At 42.6% G+C, this 19,873-nt stretch overlaps 1 protein-coding gene across 1 annotated transcript in view; it reads right to left on the reverse strand.

The window, feature by feature from the left end:
• morc2 (MORC family CW-type zinc finger 2) overlaps positions 1 to 19,652 on the reverse strand; it is a 102,722-nt gene extending 83,070 nt beyond the window's left edge. Inside the window, exon 1 of the mRNA XM_072247812.1 lies at positions 19,267 to 19,652. Within this exon, the coding sequence (XP_072103913.1) occupies positions 19,267 to 19,334 (68 nt within the window). The 5' untranslated portion in view covers positions 19,335 to 19,652. The remainder of the gene's footprint in view (positions 1 to 19,266) is intronic.
• Between the last annotated feature and the right edge of the window lie 221 nt (positions 19,653 to 19,873).

Raw genomic sequence — 19,873 nt, forward strand, 5'->3', positions numbered from 1 at the left:
GTTTTTTTTTGTTACAACTGTGGAGAAGATACACATTTTAAACAAGACTGTGAGGGTCAGGAAAATCTTCGAAAAGTCAGTGGTTAACCGAACAGAGAAGAAAAGGCAAAACAATGGAGAGACCAAGTGAAGGAACGGGCTGGCACTTCAGAGAGGATACATTCCAGTGAGTGTATCAAGGGAAATACTAAAGTGCAAAAACACTATTCCTGAAGGTTTAGTCAGACCAAGCTCAAACTTATCTATACGGATTGAAAGATGGTCCTGCTAGAACCATACTTGACACAGGTTCTCAAGTTACTTTGCTTTATAGATTTTTTTTTACAACCGGTATTTGATGGATTTAGCATTGATGCCGCTCAGTGCCGTTAAGATTCAGGGGCTTAGTACAGAAGCCATATAAGATCATAAGACATGGGAGCAGAATTGAGACCATTCAGCCCATCGAGTCTGCTCTGCAATCCATCACTCAACCCCATACACTTGCCATATCCTTTGACACCCTGACCAGTCAGGAACTGATCAACTTCTGCCTTAAATATACACACAGACTTGGCCTCCACCACAGTCTCTGGCAGAGCTTTCCACAGATATACTAATCTCTGGCTAAAAACATTCCTCCTTACCTCTGTTCTAAAGGGACCCCTCAATTTTGAGGTTGTGCCTTTGGTTCTGGATACCCCCATCATAGGAAACATCCTCTCCACATCCATCCTAGTAGCCCTTTCAACATTCGGTAGGTTTTGATAAGATCTCTCCTCACCACACCCCCCCCCCGCCCGCATTATTCTATATTCCAGTGAGTACAGGCCAAAGCTGTCAAATGCTCCTCATACATTAACCCCTTCATTCCTGGAATCATCCTTGTGAACCTCCTCTGGACTCTCTCCAATGAGAGCATATCCTTTCTGAGATATCGGGCCCAAAACTGTAGACAATACTCCAACTGTGGCCTGACTAGTGTCTCATAAAGGCTCAGCATTATCTCCTTGCTTTTATATTCTATGCCCCTTGAAATAAATACCAACATTGCATTTGCCTTCTTTACCATAGACTCAACCTGTAAATTAATCTTCTGGGAGTGCTGCACAAGGACTCTCAAGTCCCTCTGCACCTCTGATGTTTGAACTTTCTCCCCATTTAGATAGTCTGGACTACTGTTCCTTTTACCAAAATACATTATCATACATTTCCCAACACTTTATTCCATCCACCACTATTTTGCCCATTCTTCCAATTTGTCTGTCATGCTGCAACCACATTGCTTCCTCAGCACTACCCACTCCTCCACCCACCTTCATATCATCAGCATATTTTGCCACAAAGCCATCAATTCCATTATCTAAAATCACTGACAATGTGAAAGACAGCGGTACCAATACTGACCCAAGGAACACCACTAGTCACTGGCAGCCAACCAGAAAAGGTCCCCTTTATCTCTACTCGCTGCCTTCTGCCTGTCAGCCACTCTGCTATCCATGCCAGTAACTTTTCTGTAACACCATAGCATTTTATCTTAAGTAGCCTCGTGTGTGGCACCTTATCAAACACCTTCTGAAAATGTAAGTAAATGACATCATTGCCTCTCTGTTCTCCACCCTGATTGTTACTTCCTCAAAGAACCCCAACAGATGTCAGGCAAGATTTCCCTTTACAGGAACCATGCTGACTTCAACTTATTTTATCATTAGTCTCCAAGTACCTTGAAACCTCATTCTTAATTATAGACTCCAACATTTTCCCAACCACCGAGGATAGGCCAACTAGCCTATAATTTCCTCTTTTGCCTTCCTCCCTTCTTAAAGAGTGAAGTGACATTTGCAATCTTCCAGCCCTCCAGGACCATGCCAGAATCAAGTGGTTCTTGAAAGATTACGACCAATGCTTCAGTTATCTCTTCAGCACCCTCTCTGAGGACTCTGGGATGTCGTCCATCTGGTCCAAGTGACTTAGCCACCTCTAAGGCCTTTGAGATTATCCTTTGTAATAGCACCTGCACTCACTGACAGTCATGGATCTGTGGCGCACCACAGTGAAGACAGATCCAAAGTACCCATTAAGTTCTTCTGTCATTCCTTTGTCTCCCATTACTACCTCACCAGCATAATTTTCCAGTGGTCCAATATTAACCACACCTCCCTTTTAATCTTTATGTAACTGATAAAACTGTTGGTATCGTCCTTTATATTATTGGCTTGTTTGCCCCCATATTTCATCTTTTCCCTTCTTATGCTTTTTTTTGTTGCCTTTAGTTGGATTTTAAAAGCTTACCAATCATTCAACTTCCCACTCACTTTTGCCACCTTGTGTGCCCTTTCCTTAGCTTTTATGCAGTCCTTAACTTCCTTTGTCAGTCACGGTTGCCTGCCCCTGCCATTTGAGAACTTCTTCCTCTGTGGGACATGTCTATCCTGCACTTTGTGAACTATTCTCAGAAACTTCAGCCATCAATGCACTGCCGTCATCCCCGCTAGTATCCTCCTCCAATCCAGCTGGGCATTTGGACTGGACTAACTGTAATGGGCCCTTTTGTTTTCTTTATTTTTCCAACTAACTGTTCTATAAAGCTGAAATCTGTAAATATACTTTAAAATTTTATGCAGTGTGTGATCTGTTATTTCATGCCAACTGACAATTGTGCATGAGCAGCATTTACATAGCATTCGCTCATATCGCGGTTTCGTTAATCAGGACATTGCAATGTTCCTGTTTGGTTGAACCCAAATCATATCAACCCTAGACCTATATTATGAAAGGTGGCCTTCTCACTACTGAGTCACCTGGCTGCTAGCAGAGCCGGCTAATGGCCCAATGGCCCGGTGAGGGAATTGCAATAGGTCAGCCTTTAAATATATAATTCCTGCATAAAACACTATTTGAAGGATAAAGAGATGACATATGGTTCAACAATTTAAAGGTTTATCCAAAGAATACTGATGAATACTGTAGTAGTAATGATTTTTAAACAATTCTCATACCTTTCATTGGCTGAAACTATCCAACATTTGTGACAGTATTTCAATGGATATGAAATGGTTATCAATGCACAGGAAGGCAATAGGATTCCCTCTCTGCCACCCATATTGAACATGCAGAATACTGCACATAGTTCTGACCAACGTCAGAATGCAAAGGTCTACATATCAGGGAAGAATGTACAAACTTGAGCTTCTCTTCCTTAAAGATGATCTCTCAGCAGATATTGCTTCAAGTTATTTGAAATTATGAAGGGGTAATGACAGGATGAATGCAGTTACAACGCTCTCATATTCAGGGAAGAGCATACAGTGAATCAAAAGTATTCAGCCCCCAACCTTTTGTTCACATTAGTATTACAACCAGTGATTTGATTAATTTACCTGAGAATTCTTATTTGTGAATCAAATACTCCTTCCCCGCCCCCAACAGTAGAGCCAGAAAACAGGAGAAATGCTAAAGCATAACTAAATATTCAAAAACTGAAATGTCAGCAGTTCAAAAGTGTTCATCCTTGTTTACTCAGTACTTAGTTGAACCACCTCTCACAGATATTACAGCCAGTTGTCTCTTTTTGATAAGTCTCTATTAGCTTTTCACAATGTAATGGAGCAAGATTTGTCCATTCCTCTTTGCAAGATTGTTCAAGCTGTGCCAAATTAGTTGGTGAGCAGCAATCTTTACAATCAGGTTAAGGTCAGAAGTCTGACTGGGCCAAAGACATAAATTTTTTTCATTTGAAACCAGTCCATGGTTGCTCTGGCAGTGTGCTTTCAGTCACTGTCCTGCTGAAAGACAAATTTCCTTCCTAGTCTAAGCTTTCTGGCAGAGGCCATCAGGTTTTTTTTATATATCCAGGATCTCTGTATTTAGCAGCATTCATCTTCCCATCAATCCTGACCAGATTTCCAGTCCCTACTGCTAAAAAGCATAGTATAATGCTACCTCCACCATATTTTGCAGTGGGGATGGTATCACCTGGCTGATGTGCAGTATTAGATTTACACCACATGTACCACTAAGAGAAAAACATATCCTTGCCAGTAAAGACTTTGCAAAGATACAGTAAAGACGTGGAAAAAGGTCTTGGGGTCGGATGAGACTAAAATGGAGACTAAGCCGTATTGAATACTTTTTCAAGACACTATAGAAAAATTGCAATTGCAACAGGATAATCGCCACAAAAAAATCCAACTGGGAATTCAGAACAGGAAGAATGTGGAACTCATCGCCATTGAAAGTGGCTAAAATGAGCAGTAGATTCATTAGGACGAAAAATAATGGTAAAATCATTTATAGGTAAAAAGGAAAAGTATGTTCTGTTGCTGAACTTAAATGAGGAAAGATGGAAGATGGATAAAACAGTCTATCTCCTCATGACATTCAATGGATTTTAGTCTCGCACCACCAAAATCAAGGATGATCTCTTATTTAAGTGGACCAGGTGGTCTGATGGCTCAGATGTCAAAGAGATTCACACAAAAGCTCCCCTCAACTCTACTTAAAATGCACAGGTCAAGTATGTGTAGGAATGCTTGGCTAGATTAGGTGACTCACACAAACACAGCAGCTTTGTTTGTTAACACCAGATTGCTCTCCATCACCAGCAACATGTACATGCTATAACTCGCCCTCCCATTGATATAGCTCATCCAATGTCAACTCCCAAATGTATGAATTTTACCACCTAGAAACAATGAACTATGTGTCTGTGAGCATCACCTGCAAGAACACTCCCACAAAGAAAAATTGTGTCCTAAAATAGAAATACATTATGATCTTTTGTCAGTGCTGGGTCTATATGGTGAATTGTTGCATCTTGCCACAAATGCTTAAGTCAGCGACTACCACTACTTTTTCCAAGATCAGTAAGTTTTTAGATGACACAAAATTAAAAGGTGTTAATGAGTGTATAGGTGATCACAGATGACAAGGGGATCTTCATCAGTTAGGGACATGGGCCTGAAGAATGGCAATTGGATTTGAATATAGATAGTGAAATCACCTCAAACCAGTGTAGGACTTATACTATGAATGGTACTACGGATGTAATGGGTAAAGAGGGACTTAGGAGTACAAATGTAGAGCTTGTTGAAAGCAGCATCACAGGTAGACAGGGTAATTAAAAAGTTTAGCACACTGGCTTTCATTTTTATTATGTTGTTTTTATTCAGGCTGCACTTGGAGTTTCTGTTCAGTTTTGCTGACCCTTTTATATGAAAGATGTTGCCATGACTACACGGCCTGAGTGAAAGGGAGAAATTGGCCAAGCTCAAGACTAAACTTAGCTCCTTGGAATGCAAGATGAGGGGCAACCTTATAGAAATGACTAAAATGACTTCTCGCTGCTGCCATCAGGTAGAAGGTACAAGAGCCTCAGGACACGTACCCATCTGCTGGATATGTGCCGAACTAAGAAATTGTGACTAGTGTGAACGCCATGGACTCATCAGGGCGAAGGGCTTCTTGTATCCATGCCATACGGCTCTATAACTCTGTGACAATGTTGGCTTTTCCAGTAACACCCAGACCCAAAAATGTTCATTTGTCTTTGATATTTTAAATTAGAAATATAACCCACACAGTGCCGTGGAGCTACTTTGCTCTACAAAGTTTTATTTGAGTACACACTGTGTGTAAGTTGCTGTGGATTACATTACTGTCTATACTGGCTTTCAGCAATTATTTTACTTTTATACATGGTCACAAACAAAGGGTTAAAGAACTCGGGGGGGCACTTAAAAGGTTCCAAGCAACATGGCACAACATGGTAAGATAACCAACTGCATATAGATGCTATGTCTATGGCTATAACCAGATTGGTACACGTAACTAAGAAAGACTGCCCCAAGGAGCTGGTCGGAATGGTGAAAAAGGATCACAACGATCTTAAAGGCACTGTAATAGGAACTCCTAACACATTCAAATCCTACTGGGCACCACTTCCCTGATCATTTGTGGCCTCTCACTAATAAAATAAAGATTGTAAGGTTAAAACAGTGATTAATTTATTTATTTCAGAGAATAACCTACCCAGGCTGGTTGATATGGAGATGTACTGTCTTAACACAGTCTCAACACAAAATGTCAACTATTCCTTTACCTCCACAGATACTGCATTCCTCAGCAGCATGCTTTTTGCTCCAGTTTGGTCAATTTGTAATGCAGTCCTTTGATAGAATAGTAAAATAATGCCATTTCTTATGGCAGACCAGAAACAATGACAATTCAAACACAAGAATTTCTGCAGATGCTAAAAACCCAGAGCAACACACACTTAATGCTGGAGGAACTCAGCAGGTCAAGCAGCATCTATGGAAGTGAATAAATTGACATTTCAGGAGGAGACACTTCAAGACTGAGAAGGAAGGGGGAGGAATGCTAGAATAAAAAGGGAAGGAGGGGGAAGGAGGGGGAAGGAGGACAGCTGGAAAGTGATAGGTGAAGCCAGGTGGGTGGGAAAGATAAAGGGCTGGAGGGGAAGGAATTTAATAGGAGAGGGGAGTGAACCGTAGGACAAAGGGAAGGAGGAAGGGACCCAGCAAGTGAAGTAATAGGCAGGCAAGAAGAGGTAAAAGGCCAGAGTGGAGAATAAAGGAAGAGGGGAGGAGAACTGGGGGGGGGGGGGGGGAGGAAGAGTTTTTTTTAAAACCAGGAGAAATCGATATTCATGCCATCAGGCAACTACCCAGATGGAACACAAGGTGTTGCTCCTCCACCTCTGGCACAAGAGGAGGCCACGGACTGACATGCTGGAACAGGAATGAGCATGGAAACTAAATTGTTTGCTCTATATGACAGCCCTACAGCCCGAATTAAGATAAATGGGGACCTCTCTGACTCCTTCATCTTAGAGAGAGGCACTAGACAGGGATGCCCAATTTCTCCTCTCCTTTTTGCGCTATATATTGAACCGCTTGCCCAACTAATAAGACAGAGCGAAATCGTAAAAGGTATCAAGGTGGCAGGGATTGAACAGAAAGTGGCGTTATTCGCAGATGATGTCTTGGTCTAGCTGAGTGAACCAGAAAAATCATTTATAGGATTGTTTACACTGTTGGATGACTTTGGGAAAATATCAGGTTATAAAATAAATGTAAAGAAAACACAAGTTATGTCCCTAAATTATACACCATCCAAAAAATTGCAGGGTACATATGATCTTAAGTGGGAAGCTAAATCATTAAAATATTTAGGAATAACCCTGCCGAAGGATCTTTCAACACTGTCACAGGTAAATTATGGGCCATTAATCTCAGAGATAAAAGCAGATATGCATAGATGGAATCTTATCCCCTTTTTAAGTTTAAATTCAAGGATAAATACTATAAAAATGAATATTCTTCCTCGGTTATTGTATCTTTTCTGTACTTTACCGGTGGAGGTGGATGATAATCAATTCAGGGAATGGGACAAATGGATTTCCCGCTTCATTTGGCAAGGAAAGAAACCTAGAATTCGATATAACACCTTACAGTTAGGGAAGGAAGGAGGAGGTATGGTTCTTCCTTGCCTGAGAAATTATTTTTATGCCTCAAAGATAACCCCTCTGTTATATTGGTGTAATAGGGAATATAAGGCTAGATGGAAGGAAATAGAATTTGGATTAGTTGACAGTTTTCCTCTTCAGGCCTCAATAGCTGACAAAGGATTGATGGCCCAGTTGGAAAAATTTAAAAACACTTGGATAAATCTTACATTAAAAGTATGGCAGAAGGTGGTTAATTCATGTGGAATTAATAACATGTTAAAACTCTTTAGATGGTGTGCATATGATACCAAATTCCTTCCCAACAGAGGAGATAAAAGATTTGAGCTATGGATAAAGAAAGGTCTTACAACCTACCTCTCATTTATAGATAAAAGAGTATTACAAAGTTTCCAAATCCTGCAGGACAAACATGGCCTAGAACATAATGACTTTTTTAGGTACCTTCAAGTACGAAACTATGTTAACCAGAGTTGTAGATATACAGACCTATCAACAGTAGAATTAGAATTTTTCAAGATTCTGAATTCGGCTTGCAGTTCAATACCTAGTAAATCAGTTTCTCGATTATATAATGCACTCTCCCATGCTAAAAATGTAAATACACTGTATATTAAAGAGAAGTGGGAGAAAGAAGCGGGGTTGGTACTTTCAGAGGAGGCTTGGGAGAAAATCTGCAGCTTTCAATGGTCCTTGATTAATTCTTTGACTTGGAGAGAACATTGTTGGAAAAACATTATAAGATACTTCAAGACACCATATCAGGAAAAATATAAAGATACAAATCTGATGTGTTGGAGAAGGTGCGGCTCCAAGGAGGCAAATCATTTTCATATTTTTTGGGATTGCCCTAAATTAAGTTTATTTTGGGAAGGTATTCATAGAACATTAGTTAAGGTACTTAGGTCCCAGGTACCTCTGAACTTCGAGACGCTCTATTTGGGGCATGTATTGTTTCTTGAACAGAAGGAAGATATAAAGTTGCTGTAGGCCCTCTTAGCGGCAAGTAAGAAATCAATCACTAGAAAATGGCTAAATCCAATACCACCTACATTAGAAGATTGGTACGAAATTATCTTGGAAATATTTAAAATGGAAAAGTTGACTTACTCCCTGAGAACTCAAAAAGAAAAATTTTATCAAATCTGGAATAAATGGATTGAATATATAACCCCAATGCGAGCAGACTTTAGATGACTCTCCTAATGATTTATACTGCTCTTCTCATCAACACAGTAATAGTGCTAACGTAAGCACCCCTAGTCTAAATGTTTGTTTTTTTTGTTTTCTTTTGGAAAATAGAGAATTAACACAAGTAAAGGGAAAGATTTGGGAAAGGGATAAAAAAATGAAAAAATTAAGTAAATAAGTACATAGGGATTGGATAATTATGTCTGCGGGCAAGAGCAAGCATGAACAAATTAGGATATAAACACCTACAATGGTTGATACATAGGCTTAGATACAACATTTTGGACCAGTGGAAATGGTCCAGAAGGGTTATATGGAAACTATTATTACCATTTTTCTTAACAACTAATTCCATTACTTAGCCTAATAGGTTAGATTTACCACAGTACATAATTATCTATTTAAATGTTTATTTTCCTTTTATATCATCTCAATGTGTACTTAAGAATGTATAAATAATTGTAGTTTTATACATATAAAAAAATGGAAAAGGTTATATGTGTGAAAAAAGTACATGATATTTGTGAATTCCTTATCCAAATAAAAATAAAATTTAAAAAAGGAAACTAAATTGTTTGATCACCAAGTTCCACTTTTGGCAAATGGAGCACAGGTGCTTGATGAAATGGTCTCCCAATATTCGATGGGTCTCACCAACGTACAGGAGGCCACAACGGGAGCACTGGACATAACAAACGACTCTAGCAAATTCACAGGTGAAGTGTTGCATAATCAGGAAAGACTATTTTGGGTCTCTGAACAGAGTTGAGAGAGGACGTTCATGGGCAGGTGTAGGACTTAAGCCCAATTTATACTTCTGCATCACATGTACGCCGTAGGGTGACGTGCACCTCCCCAAAAATGTAACTCATGCATTGCAGTGACACAGACCGCAACAACTGTGATTGGTCCATTTGGTAGCATCGCATTTCCGGTTGCTTTTCTCCGCCACGTCAAATAAATGGATGGAAACGATGAACCAAACTGTCAAATCCAAAAATATTTGAAATGCATTTCCTTGTCCATGTCTCTCACGAAGAAACTCAACACAATGGCATAGAAACACCACCGCCAACTAGCGTTTTGGCAGTGAATTTGCAGAGCAACGCAGACACAACTACGCATGCTCCCTACGGCGTAGTGCTACTCAGAAGTATAAATCAGGCTACGGCGTAGCCCGTACGCACAAGCATAAATCAACCTTTAGGCCGTATGCATGGATAAATGCTGGTAGGGAGATTAGTGGGGAGGGTCGGATGGACAAGGGAATAGTGGACGGAGCAATCCCTGCAGAAAACAGAGGGGTGGGGTAAAGCTATGTTCTTTTAAGCTCTAAGGAATACAGACTCAAATTGTCAGCCTTTCTGGAAAAGTTAGCATTCCCACTTCATAAATTAATCTGTTGAATAGAACTGTTATGGAGGTCAAGTCACTGGGCATACTTAAGGCAGAGGTTGATAAGTTTTTGATTAGTAAGGGCGTGAAAGGTTCCAGGGATAAGGCATGAGAATGGGGTTGGAAGGAAAAATAAATCAGCTATCATCAAATTGTGGAGGATAACTCCATAGGGCGAATGGCGTAATTTTGCTCCTACATCTTATGGAATCTCCTTTTGACTGTCTCCATTGCTACAATATTCTTTTTAGGTAAAAGGAGCAAAACTCTGCAAGGTGGTGACTGTTTCACCAATACCCTGTAAAAGACATAACAGGTCCTCCCTAGTCTTAAACTGTAAGCCTTTTGTAATCAACTATGACTGCTTTCCTTGCAGCTTAGAAGAATGACTTTATTCAAACATAAATGACCCGGGGGGGGGGGGGGGGGGAGGGGATCATTACAAAGTAGGGGACCAGTTATTTAAAGCTCAAGTGAGTAGAAATTTCTTCTCTCAGAGGGTAGTGGATCTTTGGAATTCTGACCCCCAAGGACAGTGAAAGTCAAATAAATACGTAGACAGATCAATACCAGTGGAGGGCGTTCACAACTGGAGACTAGGTTCTGCTCATACAGACATTTCCAAATGAGCAGACATGAAACTCGAGGTCCAATAAATGGAACTTTGCTCAGATCAACTCTATATATTCTGCTTTAATACTGTTTATTTTGGTTCCTATGCTTCAGATACTTCCACTACAAGGTACAGTTCTTCTCAAGCAGGTGGAAATGTCAAAGACAAATATTCAAGAATGATGTAACACATGCTCATTAAACAATCTGGAACAATCCATTCTCTTAGGACAATAACTGGAACATTTTACATAATAACAAAATCAGGCTTAGATTGACTGGCACCAATTTTTAATTACACTTGCAAGCACTTAAAGAGAATAATTTTAGCCCATGGGACCCCTTATTCCTCTCACATCAACACTGCTTTCAGCAAATGACATCTTTCACCTTTACCAAACAATTCCAAAATGTCAATGTTTTTGCCCATTTATATATTATGGACATAAACCCCTGTATTTTAAGAGAAACACTACATTTCTAAGAACGTGCAGTAACACTACACTGTGTTACAAATCAACTGGTGTATGGATGGCGGAATTGAGTCATTTTAGGAGGAAGGAGAGAAGCTGTCTACCTATATTTTCAGGGTACAGAAGCTGCTGCAGCGTTTGGGTCACAATGTTTGGGCATTCACTGTGAAAGAAATTGCTTGAGGATGGAGGAAGTTATGAAGGGTGTGCTGTCACATGACATGAGAGCTCTATGTATTTAAGTGACCCACAAGCTGTGCTCTCCATCAACAGAACACAGTCCTCAGTAGTAGCCTGTTTCTGAGGTGACACCTGATACCACACATGCAGAGGTTTTTGTAGAGTGTCATGAAAGATCTGAGAGCCAAGGTATTTCAGATGATTATACGTTGGTGCTGCTACCAAACACGACACGGCAACAGGAAGCCAGACCCACTGGTGGGATGTAGCAGACTGAGCAGGGTCCCTTGTCTAGGGAAGCTACCAGTAGTTTCTGTTACCGCTGTGGAGAAGATTTTTGAAAATCTTTGAAAAGTAACTCAGCAGTTAATCAGAGAAGAAGAGGTAAAACTACAAGGGGACACAGTAAAGGAAGAGGCTGGTGCTTCGGAGAGGATAAATTCCTATCAATGTCTCAAAGAAAATACTAAAATGCAAAACACTATTCCTGAAGGTTTAGTGGGATCATGCTCTGGTGTATCCATACGCGGATCGAAGGTGTTACTTTGCTTAATAGACTCTTTTACAACTGGCATTTGGTGTATTTACCATTGATGCCACAGCGAGCCCTTGACACTCGGGGGCCTGGTACTAATGGGTACCCATACAATGGTTACTTGCAGTTGAAACTGGAGTTTTCGGAAACAGTCTAACGACAGTGTTAGTCTGCCCAGATCTGCTTGAAAAGGGTGGAGCTTTCGTTCTTGTGGGAACAAATACTGTCATTGTGAGAAAGATTGCGGGAGCATACAAGGCAAGAAATGGAGAGAACTTTTTGAAAACCTTGTCCATTCACCCTGTTTTCTGAGCTGCTTTTGAGAACGTGTAAGTTCCTCCTAAGTAGGATGAGCAGAAAGGAGGAAACGTGTGGTACAGCCAGTCTAAACCTGTCATGTTACATCCTGGAGCAGCAGCTAGAGTGACAGGAATCCTAAAATATGCCAGAATGTCCAAGGAATGGAAAAGGAGTTTAACTGAGATGTTAGGACGCAAAGATGCCTTTTCTACCGACGAGTCTGATGTTGGTTACTCCAAGAGTACTTGCCACACTATTAGAGCGGCGTAGGACAACACCTTCCGAGAGAGGTCTCACCTCTCTCAAACTGAAGGAAGCCAAGTTCAATCATGGGGCAAGTGGGATGCAAGTCATACCAACCCCAGATGTACGGAGCTTGAGAAAGGTGGGTTTTCTAACCGTTGAGTCCAGTGGCTGTTAGTGAGGGGCTAGCGAGCCACATCTCAAGAGACTCCCGGTAAAAAGGGTTTCCATGAGGTACTCCTTTCGTTAATGCAAATATGCAATAAGCCAATCATGTGCCAGCAAATCAATGCACAGAAGCATGCAGACATGGTTAAGAAGCTCAGTTGTTGATCAGACCAAACATCAGAATGGGGAAGAAAGGAGTGCTCTGCAGTAGCAAAGCAGTTAGTGCAACGCGTTTGGAGATCAGTTCCAGATCTGTTCAATAAGACGTCTCTATATGTCTTTCTCACTGAATGCCTGGGTTTTCTCTGGGTGCCCCAGTTTCCTACAGTTAAACGGTCATTGTAAATTGTCCTGTAGTTAGGTTAGGGTTAATCGTATTTGTTGGGGTGGCATGGAATAAAAGGCTGGAAGGGCTTACTCATGCAGACGGGTGGTTTGAGTAACTCAGAAACAAATCTGCTGGGATTTTCACACAAAAGTCACTGGAGTTTACAGAGAATAGTGTCAAAACAAAAAAAAAGTGAGAGGCAACACACATCAAAGTTGCTGGTGAACGCAACAGGCCAGGCAGCATCTCTAGGAAGAGGTACAGTTGACGTTTCGGGCCGAGACCCTTCGTCAGGACTAACTGAAGGAAGAGTTAGTAAGAGATTTGAAAGTGGGAGGGGGAAGGGGAGATCCAAAATGATAGGAGAAGACAGGAGGGGGAGGGATGAAGCCAAGAGCTGGACAGGTGGTTGGCAAAAGGGATATGACAAGATTATGGGACAGGAGGCCCAGGGAGAAAGATGGGGGGGGGGGGGGACCCAGAGGATGGGCACCCAAAGGATGGGCAAGGGGTATAGTCAGAGGGAGAAAAAGGAGAGTGAGAGAAAGAATGTGTGTATATAAATAAATAACGGATGGGGTACGAGGGGGAGGCGGGACATTAGCAGAAGTTAGAGAAGTCGCTGTTCATGCCATCAGGTTGGAGGCTACCCAGACAGAATATAAGGTGTTGTTCCTCCAACCTGAGTGTGGCTTCATCTTTACAGTACAGGAGGCCGTGGATAGACATGTCAGAATGGGAATGGGATGTGGAATTAAAATGTGTGGCCACTGGGAGATCCTGCTTTCTCTGGCGGACAGAGCGTAGGTGTTCAGCAAAGCGGTCTCCCAGTCTGCGTCAGGTCTCGCCAATATATAGAAGGCCACATCGGGAGCACCGGACGCAGTATATCACCCCAGCTGACTCACAGGTGAAGTGTCGCCTCACCTGGAAGGACTGTTTGGGGCCCTGAATGGTGGGGAGGGAGGAAGTGTAAGGGCATGTGTAGCACTTGTTCCACTTACAAGGATAAGTGCCAGGTGGGAGATCAGTGGGGAGGGATGGGAGGGACGAATGGACAAGGGAGTTGCGTAGGGAGCGATCCCTGCGGAAGGCGGGGGGGGGGGGAGGGAAAGATGTGCTTAGTGGTGGGATCCCGTTGGAGGTGGCGGAAGTTACGGAGAATAATATGTTGGACTCGGAAGCTGGTGGGGTGGTAGGTGAGGACCAGGGGAAACCTATTCCTAGTGGGGTGGCGGGAGGATGGAGTGAGAGCAGATGTACGTGAAATGGGGGCGATGCGTTTGAGAGCAGAGTTGATAGTGGAGGAAGGGAAGCCCCTTTCTTTAAAAAAGGAGGACATCTCCCTCGTCCTGGAATGAAAAGCCTCATCCTGAGAGCAGATGCGGCGGAGATGGAGGAATTGCGAGAAGGGGATGGCATTTTTGCAAGAGACAGGGTGAGAAGAGGAATAGTCCAGATAGCTGTGAGAGTCAGTAGGCTTATAGTAGACATCAGTGGATAAGCTGTCTGCAGAGACAGAGACAGAAAGATCTAGAAAGGGGAGGGAGGTGTCGGAAATGGACCAGGTAAACTTGAGGGCAGGGTGAAAGTTGGAGGCAAAGTTAATAAAGTCAACGAGCTCAGCATGCATACAGGAAGCAGCGCCAATGCAGTCGTCGATGTAGCGAAGGAAAAGTGGGGGACAGATACCAGAACAGGCACGGAACATAGATTGTTCCACAAACCCAACAAAAAGGCAGGCATAGCTGGGACCCATACGGGTGCCCATAGCTACATCTTTAGTTTGGAGGAAGTGGGAGGAGCCAAAGGAGAATTATTAAGAGTAAGGACTAATTCCGCTAGATGCAGCAGAGTGGTAGTAGAGGGGAACTGATTAGGTCTGGAATCCAAAAAGAAGCGGAGAGCTTTGAGACCTTCCTGATGGGGGATGGAAGTATATAGGGACTGGACATCCATGGTGAAAATAAAGCAGTGGGGGCCAGGGAACTTAAAATCATCGAAAAGTTTAAGAGCGTTGGGAAGTATCACGAACATAGGTAGGAAGGGATTGAACAAGGGGGGATAAAACCGTGTCAAGGTATGCAGAAACGAGTTCGGTGGGGCAGGAGCAAGCTGAGACAATAGGTCTGCCAGGACAGGCAGGTTTGTGGATCTTGGGTAGGAGGTAGAAACGGGAAGTGCGGGGTGTGGGAACTATAAGGTTGGTAGCAGTGGATGGGAGATCCCCTGAGCGGATAAAGTCAGTGATGGTGTGGGAGACAATGGCTTGGTGCTCCTTAGTGGAGTCACGATCGAGGGGTAAATAAGAGGAGGTATCCACGAGTTGTTGCTGTGCCTCGGCAAGGTAGAGGTTAGTACGGCAGATTACAACAGCACCCCCCTTATCGGCGGGTTTAATAATAAGGTTAGGATTAATGCGGAGGGAGTGGAGAGCAGAGCGTTCCGAAGGAGTGAGGTTGGAATGGGAACAAGGTGCGGTGAAGTCGAGATGGTTGATGTCCCGTTGGCAGTTAGCGATAAAGAGATCCAGAGCAGGCAGAAGACCAGAGCGGGGTGTCCATGAAGAAGAGGAGGGTTGAAGACAGAAGAAGGGGTAAGTGAAGGGGAGACGGGAGAAGTGAGAGGCAGTTCTGTAGATAAGAACGCCTTGTTAATGAGGGAGGTCAGAGAATGGCCAGAATAGTCCAAGCTAACAGGAAAGTGAGGGTAACTCAAATAACCAAGCATTATAATGGTAGTGTGCAGAAGAACATCTCTGAATGCACAACACATTTAACCTTGAAGTGGATGGGCTACAAAAGACCATGAACATACATTCAACGGCCACTTTATTAGGTACAAGAGGTAACTATACAGTGCCCTGAAAAGTATTTAGCCCCCAACCCCTTGTTCACATAAATGAGTATTAACACTGTTGTTGCGTGGATGAAATCACTAGAGAGAGAGTTACTGGTAGATACAAAGCAGCTTCTTTATTCGACAAAACAAGGTATAGCAGGCATCATACAGAGACACTTTTGGTGGAAAGGTCTGCTGGCTCAGTGTGGGGCTCAATATTTATTTGCTAAACACAAAGGGCAATCCATATTTACAAAGTATAGACAATGCTTTCTTTTGAAGCTACATACAAACTTCACACCTTCTGATTCCATCCATCCCATCGGTGTCTGGACTGGGATCCACAGCTTTTAGGAAAAGCATTGTTCCAAACTGAATCCACAATACATTTATTTGGTATTTTATGTGCTTAACAGGAAGGACAATCCATATTTACAAAGTATAGATAATGCTGTCTTCAAAACTACATGCAAACTTCACACCTTCTGGCTCACATCCATCCTAGGCGACAGCAGCGTCTGAACTGGTATTCACAGCTTTAGGAAATGCATTGTTACAAATGGACTGGGATTCACAGTTTTTAGGAAATTAAATCCACAGTACATTGTCAGGGAACAGAAGACTGCTGGCTAAAGCCATTTGCTAAATGTAAAGCCCCCTCAAAAAACAGGGAAAATTTTAAAGCATTAAAAAAAAATCAAGCCGAAATATCAGCTTACTCAGTACTCAGTTGAACCAGCTCTCACAGCTATTACAGCCCGTAGTCTTTTTGAATTAAGTCTCTATTAGCTTTGCAAAACGTGAAGGAACAAGATGAGCCCATTCCAGGTTGCAAAATTGCTCAAACTATGCCAGGTTAGTTGGGGAGCAGTGGCGGGCAACAATCTTGAGGTTTTGCCAGAGATGTTCAATAAGGTTAAGCTCAGGACTCTGTCTAGGCCACTCAAGAACATCGATTTTCCACATTTGAAACCACTCCACGGTTGCTCTGGCGGTGTGCTTTTTTGGTCACTGTCCTGCTGAAAGACAAACTTCCTCCCCTCTTTAAGCTTCCTGGCAGAGGCTAGCAGGTTTTTAATCTAGAATCTCTGTATTTGGCAGCATTCATCTTCCCATCAATTCTGAGCAGATTTGCAGTACCTGCTGCTGAAAGCATCCCCGTAGCATGAGGCTACCTCCACCATACTTTGCAGCAGGGATGGTGTTACCTGGCTGATGCGCAGTATTAGATTACACCACACCTTCCACTTAGTGTTGATGCCAAAATTACACTTTAGTCTCATCCAACAAGACCTTCTTCCACATATTTACATATTCTAATTAACACTTTGCAAGTATTTACAGTCGAAGATATGTTTTTTTTAAGCCAGGGCTTCCTCCTTGCCACTCTTCCCTTTTGGAGCAAAGCCTTAGATTGTGGAGCCATGAACTTCATCTCTAGTTGCAGCCACCGAATTCTGCAGCTCACTCAAGACTGACTGCTGGTGTTATAGCAGCCTCTCTTACAGGTGCCATTCTTCCCTGGTGGCTGAGGTTAGAGGATCAACCTGGCCTAGACAGTGTGGATGTTTTGTTTTCATATCCTCCCGCCCGCCGATGAACCGTACTGAGCTTTGAGGTATGTCCGGTGCCTTTGAGATTGTCTTGTAACCTGCCCCAGACTTGTGCTTGTCTATTATAATTTCCGACTTGTCTTGAATACCCTTGTGTCTTCATTTGGTTTGGTATGTTGAAAATCTACTTTATAGTGAGAGGAGGTGTTTCTTACGAACTCATGGAAAGCAGACAATCCTCCAATTTTCTACAGCAACAAATTAGGTGAGTTGGTAAGATAATATACAATACTGCACCTGAGGGAAGCTAAAAAGAAAATGTCTTTCAATCCTATATTTATCTATAGGAATTTTCTGATCATTTTACTAAATGTCAGATAAAATGTAAATTTGAGAGAATTAAGTGGTCCAAAGAGATAGTGGTGAGATGGACAGATGCGACATGATCACGAATTATACTGCAAAGGGTTAGCAAGTAAACAATAAAGGCGGCAAACTTGGATCTTTGGCTGCAGTGCAAGAGTGGGAAAGTCTGATAAATAAGACCTGCAGAATGCAGGAAAGACATGGGAGACAGGATGTTCAATTTCAAGAAAAGTGTCACTCAAGTAGATTAACAAGGGTGAAAAGTAATAAATTTCCAGTAGTTGACTAAAACCTCATTACTGTAATTTGGCTACTAAGCAATAAAGTATCAAACGTATTTGTGAGACTGGAGTTGTGCATGGATCTGTTCGGTAAAGATTTGCTCCTCCAAAAGCAGTTTGTGGAGAACACTCTACTAGTTTCATGGTCCCCACCAACCCCTCTTTGACTTATTTAATTGTGCCATGATAGAATGGCAAACGAACCAATTAGAACACATGTTCCAGGATCACACATCAAGTCTTCTAGATGCTAGTTCAGTAATATAACCACCGTGAAGATACAAGAGACCACAGAGGCAGGAATCTGGAGCAACTCGAGATTCTGGAGAAATAAAACAGCTCTGCCAAAATCTATGTAAGAAATTGGACAGTCGACATTTTGGGTTGAGATTCTTCATCTAGACGAATACTTCATCAGGAACATAGCTGCTATGCTACCATGGCAACTGAATTGGTGCACAGTTGCAACTATCACTTCCCTGGACTGGAATGGCTTTCCTATATTTAATTAAAAAACTGTCTTAAAAATAAGAACACAATCCAATTACTCTTGCTATTAAAATCACCAGGATAACCTGCCATCATTCCACAAAATAAGAATAAATTATAAATTATATACATGAAGGAACAGTAATGGAAAACCAACAAACTACTGGTGCTGATAAAAAAAATTTCAAATCAAAGACAAGCAACTTCAGTCGGAAATGTTAACTCCTTTGATCGTGAGCGTTCTACCTGCTGAGTACTGATAGTATATGTGTTTTTATCACACAAATAAGGCGTTTCAATAAATTAAACTAACCTGGCAAATGGCTGACAACCGCAGAATAAAAAATAAAAATCCGATTAGACACCCTTCACAACATCGACGTTAAATGGAATCATATAATTTTTTCCATCACTTTTATAAAATGCCCCCGCATACAGAACAGGCAATTAAATGGACATTCGACACAAGACGACCAGTGCTTCAAATTATTGATCACTGCAGGCAAAAACTAACAAACCTTGCATTTTTAAGTTTACCTTAGGAAAACCCTGCGTAACAAGTTCTACCTTGGGAAATACAGTTAAATTGACCAGCCTTTGTTTTAAAAGACCTCTAGGAGACCCAGAAGTTACGATTTGCACAGAATACATTTCAAATGCAGACCAACTTGCACATCAATATGGAATCATAACTGATGACCATATTGACACACGATCCATGAAGAATGAGTGGATTTAAGGAACCAGCAAGCTAAAATGAAAATAACGCTGCTGTATGGTTAAAATAAAGATGTAAAGGCTGGCCCGGCAGGGGCGGCGCTCCTTTCGCCCGACCCTGGTACTCACGAGTTGGTGTGCAGGTATTCAAAGGTCAGTTGAGCGCGGTTGAGGCAGCCGTAGTTGGATGCAGCCATGGCGTCCTGCCTTGGCCTCCCCAAGCCCGGCCCGGTCCGATAACGCAGCACCCGGCCTCCCCTGGCCCTGGCCCTGGCCCAGGCTCAGGCTCTCTCCCTCTGCGTCCGCCGATCTCCGGGCCACATTCACCGCGCAGCGGGCGCACGTGTCGACCCGGGGCTTGATTTGGTTTTTTTAAACGACGACGCTCCTGTGACCAACCCTTCCGGTGTCTTGTCGGCTCGGCCCGGTCCCCGGTCGGTCCCGCCACCGCATCACCCACACTCTCTCTCTTCTAAAAGTAACTGCAACCACCAAGCCCACTGCGCAGGCGCGGCGGCGCGGCCTCCTCTTCGCGCGCCCTCCGTGTCCGCGCATGCGCGCCAGCGGCCGGCCACTCGGCTGGCGTGTGTTGTGAAATCTGCTACGGCCGTCCTTGTACAGTACAACCTCTCATGTCAACAGGAACTGTGATCAAGCCCTCAGCTATCCAGATTTCCAGCAGCATTGATAAATAAAATCAGAAAACGTTAATGTTTCTGTCAGATCAGAATCGGGT

Source organism: Mobula birostris, chromosome 31, assembly GCF_030028105.1.
Source record: "Mobula birostris isolate sMobBir1 chromosome 31, sMobBir1.hap1, whole genome shotgun sequence".
NCBI lineage: Eukaryota > Metazoa > Chordata > Chondrichthyes > Myliobatiformes > Myliobatidae > Mobula > Mobula birostris.